At 36.5% G+C, this 16,541-nt stretch overlaps 1 protein-coding gene across 1 annotated transcript; it reads right to left on the bottom strand.

Annotated features, from left to right (window-relative positions):
* Positions 1–12,563: 12,563 nt before the first annotated feature.
* Positions 12,564–15,969, bottom strand: LOC113507506. Its single transcript, XM_026890360.1, has one exon. The coding sequence runs from the start codon at positions 15,967–15,969 to the stop codon at positions 13,192–13,194; it is 2,778 nt and encodes a 925-aa protein (XP_026746161.1). The 3' UTR covers positions 12,564–13,191.
* Between the last annotated feature and the right edge of the window lie 572 nt (positions 15,970–16,541).

Consider the following 16,541-nt stretch of genomic DNA (forward strand, 5'->3'; position numbering starts at 1 on the left):
TTCGCATCGCTTTATTGACATTTCAATTCCTTTAAAAAATAGTCTGAAGTTTTATCTTAAAAATCTGCCAAAACCGCGGGCGTCACCTCTTCATCCGTGTTATACTTTTTTCTAACTTATTCCTCGCAAGTCGGTTTTCAATTTGGAAAATAAATAATAATCGCTTGGGGCCAAGTCGGAACTTGGACAGGGTGGATGGTCGAGCTCAGTGAAACCTCATTCTTTGGCGGCAGCTTTGAAAACACCCGATGTGTGGACCGGCGCTTTGTCATGATGCAGCAATACTCCTCGCGACAGTTTCTCTCCATGTTCTTTTTTAATAGCATCTCGCAATTGATGTAGTAAGAAAGCGTAGTACTCACCCCATATGGTTGTGTTGCGTTCTTTAAAATCCGACAGTATACTTCCTTCGGAATCCCAAAATATTATGGCCACGATCTTTTTTTTTTATTCCTTTTTTAAACAAAGGATCATGATAAAGAACCATAGTTTCATCTCCTGTTACAATTGAATCGAAAACATCTTTACGTCGGCCTTCACACAGGGATAAAAATTGAGCACAGCACTTTACACGTTCTTGCTTCTGAACAGCGGAAATAAGTTTTGGGATCCACCTTGCACTGACCTTATTCATACCCAAATGCTCATGTAGGATTCTAAGCACAATTGTTTTCGAAAGTCCCGTCATAGCTGCTAATTTTTTTTGTCTTCAACCGCCTGTCTTTCAGTACTGCCTCTTCGACAAATTAAATGTTTTCATCAGTAATGGCCTCGGATGGGCGTCCTGGGCGGGCTTCATCTTCAATTGATTGTCTTCCTGAACGAAACTGTTTCGCCTATTATTTAATGGTGGAATATGACGGGGAGGATTATCCGTATACAGCATCTAAACGTTATTTGATTTCGGCCGGTGTCTTTCCCTCTTTAGTCAAAAATTTAATCACGGCTCGGTACTCAATCTTATCCATTTCGAATTTTCTGTCGACTTTCTAACTTTAAAATGTTATAACTTTGTATATAAATGAAATATACTAATACTTTTAATAAAATTGTGGGTATGACGATAAAAGTCTAGTTATTCAATGTCAAGCTAGTTTGATATCTTTGATTAATCCAATGCGGGTAGATCGAAAACTTTTGGACCTTTCTGAGTACAACCCTTTTTCCACTTGAGAAGTAGCCTATGTTCTTTCTCAGGCTCTAGACAATCAATTACCAAATTTCATTGCAATCGGTTCAGTAGTGTTGACGTGAAAGCGAGACAGACAGACAGAGACACTTTCGCATTTATAATATAAAGTACGGACATTGTATCAATATAATATGTAATTATACCATCTATACTAGCTTTCCTTTTACCTCACCAGTTATTTTTTTTTTCCAATTTTTTTAGGATCTCCATTGCACTTTTTAATTTCTTCCTGTTTATATTTTTTTTTTTCCTACTATTTTTATATCTCGTGTATTCTAATCTCTTAGTATTATTTTTAGAATCTGCTTTCCATTCCCTAAATAGGTGATCTCTTCTCTTTAAGATATTTTTCAAAACTTCTGCTACCCATGGTTGTGGCACTCGTTTTTTGGTATTTGGCAGTACAATATTGCTATCATTATAAATCTTATAAAAAAAATCGTATCTATAATCTATCATATAATTTTATATTCAACAATTGCGACCAGTTATAATCACATAAATTCTTATAAACTAACTTATTGTTAATTACCTACATACCGACAGTCCATACCCGTATCGTACACATTTTGCACACTTTCCAATTGAATTTCGACTCCAATCATATGATCGGATATAAAACATTCAATCACGAACTAAGCGCACTCCCGCAGCGTTCTCACTCGCACCCACACGTGGTCAATGCAAGCTGTCTCTTTTTCAGCCGCGACGATCGCCTCGCGTGCGACCTCGGTATCCGGCATAACACACATTAGGCCCAGTTTACACAAACAAACTTTATATTTAGTCGCGTAGCTCCTGTCATTCATTCCTAGTAAGTTAATGATGATAATGCTTTCGTTTCTCGCTATTTTTTGTATTAATATTTATGTTTCCGAAATAAATTGCATTTTGTTTGTCTTAGGCGGTCTGTGCACAGTAATAATATTTAAGCACGCATTTTTCATATTTAATGTACCATGCAAGACTTAGCCGCACATTTTTTGTGGAAAACTGCTTCACATGTCCACTTTACAATTTCACTTTCTTATTTCGTCCTTCGCCGCAGCCACAAACTTATTACATTTTTACACTGCATCATTATAATTTTTAAACTTTTGCAATAACAAGTACGAACAGTTTAATTCCGGGAAATATCCCGATTTAATCCCGAGAATCACACGATTCGCAGCCGACGATGAGAGCTAAAATAGTTCTAGAAACGTAAAGATTGCGAATTACTTTTATAGGTCGGTGATAACTGCGGTTTTCGATGGGTCCGTTGATAGCTGCGTTTGCCTTAATACGTTTACCAGGGAAATACTTAATTTGGCATCGTTTCATTTTCTTAATTCGTTTTGCATTAGGCTATAGAGAAATAGGTACGTAATTTTTTTCAGTAGGAAATGTTTCGAAACTTTGGAAACTGAGCTTATGAATGACTTCCACAATAATGTAATTTCTTGTTCTATCTTTTCTTGAAAATATGGGAATGGGTAAATACAATTTTATTTCCGTGTATCTCTACTGGGCAAAGTTTACGGCGCTAACCACATCCATGACGCGCAATGCCGTATCACGGTGTCATGGCGCATGCGGTCCGCGGCCCTCATTAAATGTACCAACTTGGTACCCGACCTCCGTTGCGACATGCGGGCGCAGTTGCCAAGTCCTCTCGCGTTGCGTGCAGTAGCGTCCTCAACTGCGGTTTTAAAAACTGATTAATTACTAATTTCTGATTTAAAAGCCTGCGGATTAACATGTTGATTCTCTTGCCGGTTCTTCTCCATGAGAATGACATTTTGGAATCGCGCACTTAGTGATGACTTGTTCTCGTGACTCTTGTTTATGAAGTGAATAATGTGAGTGAAAGTTATTATCCCTGTAGTTATTTCCATCTACGTGTTTCAAAGAGGTGAGCTCCTTTTTTATCATAATTATGTGACTAAGATAGAAGTTCTTAATAATTCACCCCGTAAACAAATATATTTAAATTCATTTTCTGCTCTCAATGTTCCAGCAAGACCAAAATTGTTTTTTTTTTTCGGAAAAACTCGTACGAGTCAAATTGCTATGATGATCAATACCGCAATGCATTTTTTGTTAGCGCATGCGTCCCGCGGCCTTTATTAAATGTGCCCACACTGTCGAGGTAACAGCGAGGCGGGGGACTTGTTCTATCCGCCGCGGGGAGGCGCAGCCTTCAGTTGCAGCACCACTCACGTCGCGTGCACTCGCGGTCATAACTAGATCTCTTGATTCTTATACAAGTGACAGCTTGATAGAGTTTAACCCCTAAGTTATTCGGATTAACTCGCATTGGATAGGGCTATAGGCAGGTAGATATGTAATTCTATTCAGTAGGTTATTGTTGAAAAGTTTGGAGTGAGCTCATGATTGATTTCGCAATAATGTAAATGAAAGCTTTTGTTCTTTGTCTTTTCCTGAAAGTTTGGGAATATATTATATGATTTTATTTCCGTGTATCAGTACCGGGCAAAATTTACGGCGATATTACGTTTTAAAATAAAATCTTACCCGTTAACTATTCACGACTGGTTCAGTTGCCAGTGTAATGTTTCCCTATTCCGCGAATCTTACCCGGGTAAAATATCGGCTAAAGCCACGCCCGTGATGCTCAATACGGCAATGCTTTGTTAGTTGGCGCATGCGTCCCGCGGCCCTCATTAAATGTGTCAGCTCGCCCATCTAACATAGACGGCGCGGCTCACCGGACTCGCCGCATGGTGATGCAGACTGCAGTTGCAACCGTGCTCCTAAAGTGTGCACTCGCGTTCGTGATCCGCGTAGTAGTTAAAAAGTACATCTTTCTAAAAGCTGTTCCTCGATTACCGTTTTCCTGGTTTGCTGATTTACGAGGTAAGGTTAAGCTTTCTAAAAATACTTCTCGGGTTTCATGTGCTTTTATCATTTGACCCTATTGAAAATAATAATCATATACGATAATTTATTGTAGTTGGTATTTGATAACTGCCTAACAAAAATAAATAAACGATTGTCTACCATATCCAAGACGCGCAACTCATGCATGCGCTCATCGTCTCAGACTAAATGTGCCTATCGAAATTAATGCTTAATCTCTCCAGATTCTGTCTCTAACCTCTTTATATTACTAGTGATAAATCAAATGTCTAGATAACTCAGGCGGACTAAGCCATTAAAACGGTGGCCAGTATTGATTTTTCAGACCTCGCGCATGCGTCCCGCACATCTACTTAATTGTGCTTCGTAATGAGTCTGGGGAGATTGAATACTCTTCATCTTTCATAGAACGAATTTAATGTAGTTGAATTCCTTGTTGTCAATCAGTAATTCGAATTTTAACGTTAATGTTTGGAGGAAATGATTTCCCGTTTTGGGAAATCATCAGTCCGAAAATGTTTCACAAACGCTTTAACAAACATGACCAGTTGTACGCGTTCCTTAAGTTTCTCGCGAAGGAAAATGATGTAATATTATCTCTGATATTTTCTTTGTCACGTTGTACAAGTGACTTTATCTTCCAAGGTTCTTTAATGAAATTATTGCACGAAACGGCAATTTCAATCAATTGTGAATATCAAGATATCCGGTTATTAGTAAATTCAGCTGTCGTCGACGCAGCACCCTAGTGTCGAGATCTAGGGCTGTGCCTCTATCCATCGACCTTGAGTATAAATTATTTTATTCAGCAGCAAGATTAAAAAAAAAAAACGCGACCATCTTTTATTTATATGTTCTAAATTTCGTTTATCTATCTTATTGATTTAAATACTATCGTGTTAATTTTTGTGTACGTACAAAATAATTTCGTAACATATTCACGTTCATGTGCACAAAAGCACTTTAATTCTACCGTGGTTCATTGAATGCAACTTACATACATAACTAACATACTTCATAAATACTAAAAATTATCATTCTCATGCATAATTGTTGACAAGAGACATTTGCCATAAAATTTAATTTAGTCAAAATTTCCACTTACGTGAACAAACAAGCGTCAACAATTGTTAGCTGCTCAATATTATGCTCTAATTTAAAAACGTGAAAAATATGCAGGACTAGCTGTTGCCCGCGACTTCGTCTGCGTGGTTAGAAGATATAAGTTAGGAATTAATGAACGGAAGCCCTCGAAGATGAATAATTTTCCCTGTTTTCTCCACATTTTCCATTGTATCTTAGCTCCTTTTAGTCTTTTAGCGTGATGGTATATAGTCTAAAACCTTCCTCGATGAATGGTCTATTCAATACAAAAAGAATTTGAACCAGTAGTTCCTGAGATTAGGGCGTTCAAACAAACAAACTCTTCAGTTTTATATATTAGTATAGAAGTATAGATATAGATGGATAGAAGAATACGGGGATTAACGCGAAATTTACCTTGATTAGTCCGACGTTTCAACCAGGTTACACAGGCCGTGGTCACGAGCAGACTGGAGCGGCGAGTCACTCCGTTTATGAGGCGGCTTGATCTTCTTCCACCCTCAGATTTTCACAATTACCGTCGCAAATTATTTTACGTACACCGTCACAAACAACGCCTGTATCCTTATATTTAGACGATTGCAAATAGCGAGGTTTTGTTTTCTTAATCACTGGATTCCATGTTGTTGATAACTTGAAACCATCTTCCCGATTGAAAGTCTTGTGTTTTTTTATTTCAATCGCTTCACGCACAACTCTTGAATAAAAGTGGCGATCTGTGGAGAGGACTTGGGGACGGTGAAATTCTATCCAGTGATTAGCGCCTGACGACAGTATATGTTCAGCTATTGCTGATTTGCTAATCTGACGGTTCTTAACAGCTGCAATATGTTCTTTTAGCCTTTCCACGATAGTTCGCTTCGTTTGGCCTATGTAGGAACTACCACGGCTGCAGTTTATTCTGTAGACACCTGGCGTTTGCAATGGCAGGACATCCTTCGGTGTGCCTACGATATTCTTAACCTTTGCCCCCGGTGTATATACTGTAGGTATAGAGTATTTCTTTAACACCGTACCGATCTTATCCGTCACTCCTTTGACGTAGGGCAAATAGGCAGGTTGCCTTTGTACTTGAGGATGTCTGCGTCTGTTGCTCTGATTTTTAAGCCGTCGTTTCACCTTGTATCCGTTCTTACAAAGTATCTCCTGAACATGTTCTAGCTCTTGCTCCAAATGTTCAGGGTCACAGAGGTCAAATGCTCTGTTTTTCAATGATGTTATCACGGATAACAAGTCGCACATCGGCAACGAGAGTGTCACAACACAATAAATGTAGTTTATGGCAAATCACGATTTACTTTTTTTTTAGATTATAATTCCATTTAAAAAAATCTGATAGAGTATATAGGAGAACTTGAAGTATATTTAAGAAGCCTATTTAATGCTCTATTATATTTTATGAAAAATAAAACCTGAAGTTATTATATTTATTTTATTTTAATTTTTTACTTTTAAATTCCTCTAATGTGTCACTTTTTTCGACAATATTATCAAAAATTTCATGAAATGAAACACTTTTATTCGTTCATAATATTTATTTTTTTTAATTAATAAGGTAGGTAATATCAATATCTTTGTAGGCAGTCACTATTAGTTACAATAGAAACAAATAAGGTATCAAAACAATAATTATAAATAGTAAAGTATTAGAATAAACAAAGATTTTTTTAGTTTAGGCTGGTTTCAAATTTATCTCGCTTGAACCAGAAGATGAATTAGAGCTTGACGACGAACTGGAGCTACAAGATGAGTTTGAAGAAGACGCATCGGAATCATAATTAGTATCCTGTCGTGTTAGATTTTGAATTGGATCAGAATCAGAAATATTTTAAATATTTAAATGAGATGAAGTATTTAAATTAGGCGAAGTAGAATCGAAATTCAAATCGGGATTATTTTGATGTACTTCCTGCTGTAGTACCTATACTTCTAGATTTAGATAGTAAGTTACCAGATAATTCTTCATTCAGACTATTACAAAAAAAATCTTCTGATCATACCACAACCAATAACAAAATCGGGATCTTTGACGCTATCATCAGAAACCTCGATGAAATCATCTTCATTTGAAGGAGATGTAGCTTTTTTCTGGCATGGTACCTATGTGTAACTGAAATTATGACATGTAAAAATTTGTTTATACTAATAATTCTAATTAAAATAACAAAAGTAAAATAAACAGTTAATACATACACACACCATCCTCATTAATTGAGTATTCGTCTTCGAGTAGGTACTGTGTCATTTGAATTATAATTTTGTAATGTAGATTATTTAAAACTTGTAGATGCAGGTGCTGAAAATCGACGAAATGACGATGATAATTAAGTGACTGTCACTTACTATCGTCAATATCAAACATTTGCTTTAAAACTTCAGATTCATCAACTCCGCTCTTCTTGAATTCCGCTTCATTTTGTCATATTACAGTAAAAACGCATAGTTATGACAGTTGCCATACGTCCTAACATAATTATAAACACTATATAGGATAGTTTGTTGTCATGCGTACAATCACGACTTGTTTAAGTATCGGTCAGTAATTACCAGTCACCCTATATAAAGCAGAATTAGAGACACAATATACCCAATTAAATGCTTCTCTTATTCGGTAATACATTACATATATTACATGTTATAACATTTCTACCCATATAATAAATCGGTATCAACTAACGTTAAAGCAAGAACAGTGTCATTTCTCATGATGTGACTGTTCTATTCTCTAATTTGAAAATACTAAGTGAGAATAATTCAAAAATATGGTAATTTCACATGATGTGACTGTTTTTTTGCTGAAATTAAGCAATTACACGAAAATTCCTTACCGTAATAGGGTTGTTACACAGGTTATGACAGTACTACACACACTGGATAAACGGCCGTTCTGTATCAACTGTGATGTGACACTTTTTACGCTACAAAAAGTGGAAAAGTGGCTCACTGAAAAAGGGTATTAAATGCCATCTCTCGGTAAAAAACCGCACTATAATTATGACGTTTTTTTAGCAGATAAAGTTTGTGATTGCCTTTCTTATGGCATACTTATCTCAATTTCGTATTTTTATGTGTTGTGACTCTCTTGTTGCCGATGCTCGAAGTGACGAGGATGATGGTGTGAGTCTGAGTGCAGGTATCTATCTGTGTGTGTAGGTTTGCGGGTTTTACCTTTACCTGGACATCGAGGAAAAACAACGATCTTTCCGTCTCCATTTCGTATGTAAACCTGATATTTTGGTGAATGGAGTTAAGGTGAGACATATATTGGTCTACTTCCTGTTTACCTCCTGTCAGGATACAAAAGACGTCATTGGCATATCTTTTCTTCAGCTTTATATATTAGTACAGATATCGATAGACAATGAGTCATATAGATTGTGAAATTATTTAGATGTTCTCACCTCTTGGGATGCAAATCGCAATTCTAAACAATCATTGAACCCACTTGCAATAAGTGAGTGACGCACTCAATGTGGCCTCGAATACTCAATCTTTATCTAATACTAGCTGTTGCCCGCGAGTTCGTCCCCGTGGGTAGAAGATATAAGTTATGATCCTACCAAAAACATTAAATGTAAAAAAATGCCAAGTCTCTCGATGCAGTCTTTCCATCGTAAAAAGTTTTGAGATCTCATAGAAGCCAAGTCCTATTCAAAATATTTTATAGTTATAAATCAACATTTAGTAATTGTATCAATAGTTTTCTTTATATTATAATTATAGTGACTTGGCAATGAGCACAAGAAGAAACAAATAAAAATTAAACAAACGGCATATTTGGAGGAGTTGAAAGTTACACACACCGCATGCGTAAACATTAATATCACAAAATTAATTTTCTTTTGGTTTATCCGTGTCGTCCTAACCGAATTTCGGCAACGGCAGTCAGTCTTAGTGTACTCTCGATTCATTTACTTTCATAAAGCGATGGCCCGTAAGGTATTGTTCATTATTGTATTGGAGCATGTAGTCGGTAGTGACCATCATGATTCACACATAACAAATAATCTGATCACTGGTCTCGTCAGTAACATTTGCACATAATTCCAGGCAGCAAGCAGCTTTTAATTTGTGCTCATTACCACTATAATTATAATATAAAGAAAACTATTGATACAATTACTAAATGTTGATTTATAACTACAAAATACATATTTTGAATAGGACTTGGCTTCTATGAGATCTCAAAACTTTTTACGATGGAAAGACTGCATCGAGAGACTTGGCATTTTTTTACATTTAATATTTTTGGTGGGATCTCATTTATTTTTTGTAAGTGTATTTCTTTCTTTTTTTTTTAGGTGACCTCATAATTTCTTGGACTTCAGCTACTGCTTTGCTTAGAACCCATTCTCTATCTCTATCTCTTTTGTTTCTTCTCTGAGACTTCGTTACTTCTAAGGTAGACAAGTCTGGGCTGTCTCCTGAGCTTTGATATTACTAAAATTCACATTTATTAAATGTAATCCACCCAAACTAGTCACTCCTGAAAGGGCCACGTATGCTTGACCACAGGTAAAAAACTGAAGAACCTATATCCATCATTGCATTGTTTAGGCTCAGCCCCTGACTCTTATGTATGGTTATAGCATGAGCTATGCATATGGGGAATTGTTAACAATGAACATACGCTCTAGATATAATTTGGTTTTAACAGCACAAAGTTCATATGAGTGGTCATTACTAAATTTGATTACTATTGTTTTTACTTTCTTTGGGTCTTCAGGGTCATACTTTACACTTTGTACTGTACCGATGGAACCATTTACTAAACCTAAACTAACGTCAATATTTCTTCTTAGCATCACTTTTGCTCCTATTTTTATTACTATATTCTCCTCTAGACCTGCTGTCATAGAGGCATCATCTTCATATTTTCTTATGCATTCGCGAGCCCTTTTCGATAGATGTTTCGGACAATCTATACTATCTCTGGCAGTAAGTTGTATTTCGGGGGTGGGAAGGGAATTAAGCATAGCACTGTTTAATTGTTGGCACATATTTTTGGTAGGTAATAAGCAAACTGTATCATCAGGAAGATTCGATAAATATTGGATAATTTCACGTAATCTGTTTTCATTGGAATGAGAATTAAGAGTAATTAATCGACTAGTTAATAAATCACGGTCTTTTTGTAAAGTAACACCTAATCTTATTCTATTTAACATTTCAACGAAGTTAGAGTCATTGAGCTGTCTCATGTTGATAGTGGGTTCATCATAGTTAAATAACTCAGCCCAGAGATTAGGCATACTCAGAGAACCTAAGAGTTAATGAGTTTCGGCGACAGTCAGTTTTGTAAAAGGAGAACTTTCTCTTACTGGCGGCAGTTGTAAAGGATCTCCGAAAACTAACAAGTGTTTTTTTCCAAACCACCCATTTTCGTCTTCCCCGCTATCAAATATTTCAGACAAGCGTAAATGAATATACGTTAGTGTAACATTTGATATCATTGATACTTCATCTATTATAAACAACACTACATCTTTCAAATCTGATCTCAACACCTGAAGGACTTCGTTTATATTGAGGGGTTTGCTTGTGCTCTACAGGCAGCTGCAAGAGACGATGTATAGTCAAGTCATTCACATTGAATGCAGCTATTCCTGTAGGAGCACTAATAGCGACTTTTTTATTTAAGAAGCTTTGTACCCAGGCTTTTAAAGTTTTTATTAAAAAGCTTATGCCAGTGCCACCAGTTCCACTTACAAAGCAACGTAGAATATTACCGTTATCATTAGCGTTATTTATTGGTTTTGTTACCATGTCGAACACTCTCTTTTGATCAACGTTAAGCTTTGCGATCATACTTTCAATATTTTCATCAGACTGCTTATCTTCTGCTAGGTTGATTCGTTGAAAGTCATCCATTGCATTAACTGCCTCTAAAGCTTCAAAATGTAATGGGTTTTCGGGGCCCTCGTCATCATCAACGTTTTCTTTGTGCTGGTTTATTTCGGCAACTTTTACTTCTATCATTTCAAAAGCTTTCTCCATCTTGTACCTCGATTCTAATCTTGCGTTACCATAGTCGACTCCCTCTTTGAGATCATCTTTTGATACGTTAAAAGTCTCCGTATAAGTTTCACATCCCATCTTAAGTTCATCCAGGGAGCGCCATGGTTTAAACAAGAGAAGCAATGAGAAAAAGTATTTTTCTGGTGTCTGCTCTACGTCGTACAAATAGTGATTAATCAAATATATAAATTCCTCCTTTTTAAGAATTTTTTACCGTCATGTAACCCATAATACTCAACTTTGGTAGAAACTGGACGTGATCTAACAATGTCGTAATTTTGGGTAAAACTGTATAAATTAATTGGCTCTAACTCTTTAGGCCTATTTAGGTAATAGTCATCAATCCAAGACTCATAATATATATCAGTAGACTCTGATTCAAGCATCATCATGTCAGTCTTAGATTTAACGCGTCGGTTTCGATAAATATTTACGTCAAGCCATCGAATTGTTGTATTTGGGTGCCGTACAGAGGAATGCCAAACAATGTATCACTTGCTTCAAGGGCTCCACACTCTCTATTAGACAACCCTCTAAGTCCAATATTAAATAAGCGGCTTCTTAAGAATTTTGTTGAGTTCAAATCTTCGAATAAATCAGTTGTGTGGGTTTTTTCACTTTTGGTTGTGTATTTTGTGACGTAATAATTCAAGATAGCTGTTTTTTCGCCAACGTATTGAATGTCGGTATTGCCATTCCATGCTAGCAAAATTGCAGGATTGTAATCATTAACCATTGACCACTCTTTCTTCCGGACGATATTGTAAAGTCGATTATTAGGGGATAATGTTTTTCTTGCAGCTATTGATTCAACGATGTCTCTATTGCTAATGGCTTCTGTGATTGGACGCGGAAACCCAAATCGACAGACTGACACAAACCCTTTTCTAGTCTTTTTTTTTCGCATGCAGTAGCTATTGTGTTTATGTATTTGATATGATGTGACTCTTTTGAACAAATTAGGTGAAATGTTTCTATCTATATCTTTCTATCCGGTATAGCACAAGTAATGTACTTTGTTATGAATGAGGCAACATCTTCAAGTGAGGACTCGTGGATAATAGGGGCATCTTTAACCCATAACATTAAATGAAAATGTTGCGCTCCACGAGATTTCACGTCTCCAAAAGTAATGTATAACCTTTCCAAGTGGCTCATCGGATGACATTATAAAATCCAACATGGCTTTAAACTTGTTATCAATAAATCGGGAAGTGGAAACGGGATCTAGCGCAACTAACTCACTAATGCTTTTGTTAGCCATTTCAGGACCATTGACCTCCTTAAGATATTCACCTAAATCTTCCCACATCCATTCCAAAGGACTTATGGTTAGAAACCAAGTTGCAGAACCGTAATTTTGTGTCATGCAGTTAACATCGTTTCTTGGTTTTTTCCAAAATTGTTCAGTGTTTCGTAATCTGCCAAATATTGCTGTCAGGTCACCTTCCAACTCTTCTTTATTGAGCATATCAAAATACTGTTCTACGGTCAGTTTGTGCTTTTGATTGACACAGTTCATTTTATAAAATATCCCTGAGTTAATTTGACGCAGATTTGCATCATTTAATAAAAAGAAAAGGTATTGCTGATTTAGGCGAAACTGAGAATGCTTCGACTTTAGTCTGGCTTTGATAAATTCACTAGATGTTAACTTTTGCTGACGGACATGAGACTGCCCATATTTGCTTTCTACATAGAGGGAAGCATTTTACATCTAAATCTTTATCTCGTGAATCTATTGGAGCAGCGTTTACCTTGAGCATCTGGTATAGTTCCGAAATGGGAGCGTTTCTTCTCCTTTCGTTCAAAGGGTAAATTGTGTACTGTTCAAAGTTATCAATTTCTTTTTGAGAAGTAATTTGAGTAAGAAGTGCACTGTTGCCTTCTACAGTCATGTCATCTGCCGGAGATTCTGATCGATCAACTATATTTTGCACATTTTCATTTAAATGGCTAATTAATTGTTGGGGAGAATCGGGTAGATTTATTTGGGAATATAGAGCATTTTTACATTAAGGAAATTGCAATGTTCGGTAAACCTTATTTACATCTACTATATCTTCCCACACTATTTTTGATTTTGTTGGCATACCTCGTACCATGATAAAGAGTTCCGGGTTGGCAAGCGGATTTTCTGGTGTAGGTAGCTTTTTTATTGTTTCTTCAAGAGGCAACGGCAGATGGAAAGTTCGGCCTTTTACTTTCTTCACCATATGGTGATGAGGTAAATGTTTGTTTGCAACGGGGTTCATTGACATCACTACTTGAAATGCTTTAGCACGTTGAATCAATATCTTTTCAAAGTCATTTAACTGGCTTATCTCTTGTGGAACAGTACTAATGTAAAGATCGATTAAAATACAGGTTGCTGGCAGTTGATTTGCTCCAATCTTTTGTAAACATAAATGGCAAATCTGTGGACTATGAGTTAAATTATGTTTGTTATAATATTCAACTAGATTACTCCAAACAGTAGTGTTGATAGGATTTCTTAAGCGGTTCAGAGAAGAAACGTCTCTTATGAAACAAAGTTTCGTACAAGACATGCATTCATGCTTAGGAGTATCAGGACTTTTTAGTTTTAGGGATTTGAATGCGACCTTATATTTATTAATAATGTCATCTTCAACAATTTCAGTCGATTCTTCACTGTCCAGAATCGTACTGCCGATTGTTTTTGGTATTCCGTATTCTTTTAACTTTTTCAAATCTGTTGTTTCTAATGATTCATCTACATCATTCAAAAGTTTACAAATACTTAACACTTGATAAATATATCTTGAAATAGTTCTCAATCGTGGAAAATGCGATTTTACAGTATTTATGTAAGTTAGGTATTCAAATATTACCTTTTGTTCGATTAACGCGTAGTATTGGATTATAGTTTTGTCCGCTAAGTGTTCTAATATTTTTGTTAGTTTTTCGATAATATTCTTATCTAGCGAGCATATATCATCACAACAAGACCAAACTAGACTTTTACCTTGTTTTCCTATATCTCCAAAGACAGCTTTTCCAGCATCGTTTATTTTAATAGCTTTTTCCTTGGTACCGTATACTTTGTAGGTTTTTTCTCCGTAATATGACTCATGATTATCTTGGTGCTCTGATTTTCCCAGAAAAGCTTCTAATTTGTCTGTCAAAGTACTATTTGGGGGGCATATACTGAGTTTTTCTAATGATATTTTAATTTTTTCTTTTAACTTGTCTACGTTTTTAGTAAAATTCCCTAAAGTTTGTTGTTTACTATGCACTGTCCATCTTATTATTTTCTCTGCCTCTAATCTATCATTAAGTATTTTGGATAGTGCTTGAGTATATTTTTCTAATTTATTAAGTTTTAATTTTAGTTTATCGTTTGATCTTTTCCTTCGAACTGATTCAAGATTCAATTGAGGATTTAAATCTTTGTAACGAGCTACAGCTGCCTGATTAACTTCGGGATGCAAGGCAGTATAACGAGCTACAGCAGCTCGATGCACTTCTGGATTCGAGGCAGTATAGCGAGCTACAGCATCTCGATTCACTTCCGGATTCAAGGCACTATAACGAGCTACAGCAGGCCGATGCACTTCTGGATTCGAGGCAGTATAGTGAGTTACAGCATCTCGATTCACTTCCGGATTCAAGGCACTATAACGAGCTACAGCAGCCCGATGCACTTCTGGATTCGAGGCAGTATAGTGAGTTACAGCATCTCGATTCACTTCCGGATTCAAGGCACTATAACGAGCTACAGCAGCCCGATGCACTTCTGGATTCGAGGCAGTATAGCGAGCTACAGCATCTCGATTCACTTCCGGATTCAAGGCACTATAACGAGCTACAGCAGGCCGATGCACTTCTGGATTCGAGGCAGTATAGTGAGTTACAGCATCTCGATTCACTTCCGGATTCAAGGCACTATAACGAGCTACAGCAGGCCGATGCACTTCTGGATTCGAGGCAGTATAGTGAGTTACAGCATCTCGATTCACTTCCGGATTCAAGGCACTATAACGAGCTACAGCAGCCCGATGCACTTCTGGATTCGAGGCAGTATAGCGAGCTACAGCATCTCGATTCACTTCCGGATTCAAGGCACTATAACGAGCTACAGCAGCCCGATGCATTTCCGGTTGGGAACGGCTGTACCGGACCAACGATTCCTTCCGTCTTTCTGGATTGTTCTGGCGATAACGGGCAGCTGCTTCTGTCAATTGTTGAGAACGAGAGATATTTGAGGTTTTTGGCCTGCCACGTTTAAGTTTTTTAGGCCTTCCCGCACTCTTACGATTTTTTTCACTAGCTTGGGTCGAGCTAGGAGAATCAGAAGTATTTTCATCTACCTGAAGATCTGATACTATGGAGTAATTATCGGGAACGAGTACTTCGTAATGACCTCCTAAAAAATTCCCAGTAAATCGTAAACGTTTCACTGGTTTCCTAGGATCATCACCGCATGATCCCTGCAAACGACCATTTTGGTAAACTTGGAAAATAAAGGGATACAATGCAGCGGCCGCTTTAAGTTCGGATACGGATCCATAGGTGGTTGTTTTCAACATTGCAGCTGAATACATATCTGCATTGATATAAACGTCTCCACGTTCGTCGCAGGTATAGACTTGCATATCATCCCAATTCTCCACTACATAATGGACGACAGCACGCCTAATATCGTTTGACGACTGAAAACTCCCATACATGCAGTATGACAACGAATGAAATAAACACGACCCATCTCCAGGAATAGAGATGACTCTGTGTGGACAAAGGTCGCCTTTTATGTACAATATTTCACGTTCCATTACACTATATTTACAATGATTATTATAACAATATATTAATAGGGCTTAAACTTATATATATATGCATATATATATATCTACTAATTTACGAACTATAACTAAACTAAACTAAATAATACGTAAAATTCTCCGAATATCAATTATCACTACAATATTTTTTAGTTTCGAAATGGTTTTTCATAGACAGATGGCGCTATCAAATGAAAATTATCGAATTATTTTGAAGTACTACTTAGACTGCGCTTTGTAACGAAACCATAGGGCGATTCAGACAGGTACAACGCCATCTATCGAGCGCGCATACAATATTTATCGCAATACAATGGAGTTTTAGCTTTATTAATTTAATGATTTATGAACTTTATGTATTAATTTGTATTAATGATAGTCTATGTATTACATTTATATTATTCTTTTCTATTCTATGTATGTATTCATTCAATTGAATAGGTACTTAAACAACGAACCAAGTTAACAATGCAGTCAAAATCCATACATAATGTTCTTGCCAAACCGCAAATATAAAATTGTTTTCTATGCCATATTATTTTTTAATGTTTTTATAATTTTTC

Source organism: Trichoplusia ni, unplaced genomic scaffold (genome assembly GCF_003590095.1).
Source record: "Trichoplusia ni isolate ovarian cell line Hi5 unplaced genomic scaffold, tn1 tig00002274, whole genome shotgun sequence".
Taxonomy (NCBI): domain Eukaryota; kingdom Metazoa; phylum Arthropoda; class Insecta; order Lepidoptera; family Noctuidae; genus Trichoplusia; species Trichoplusia ni.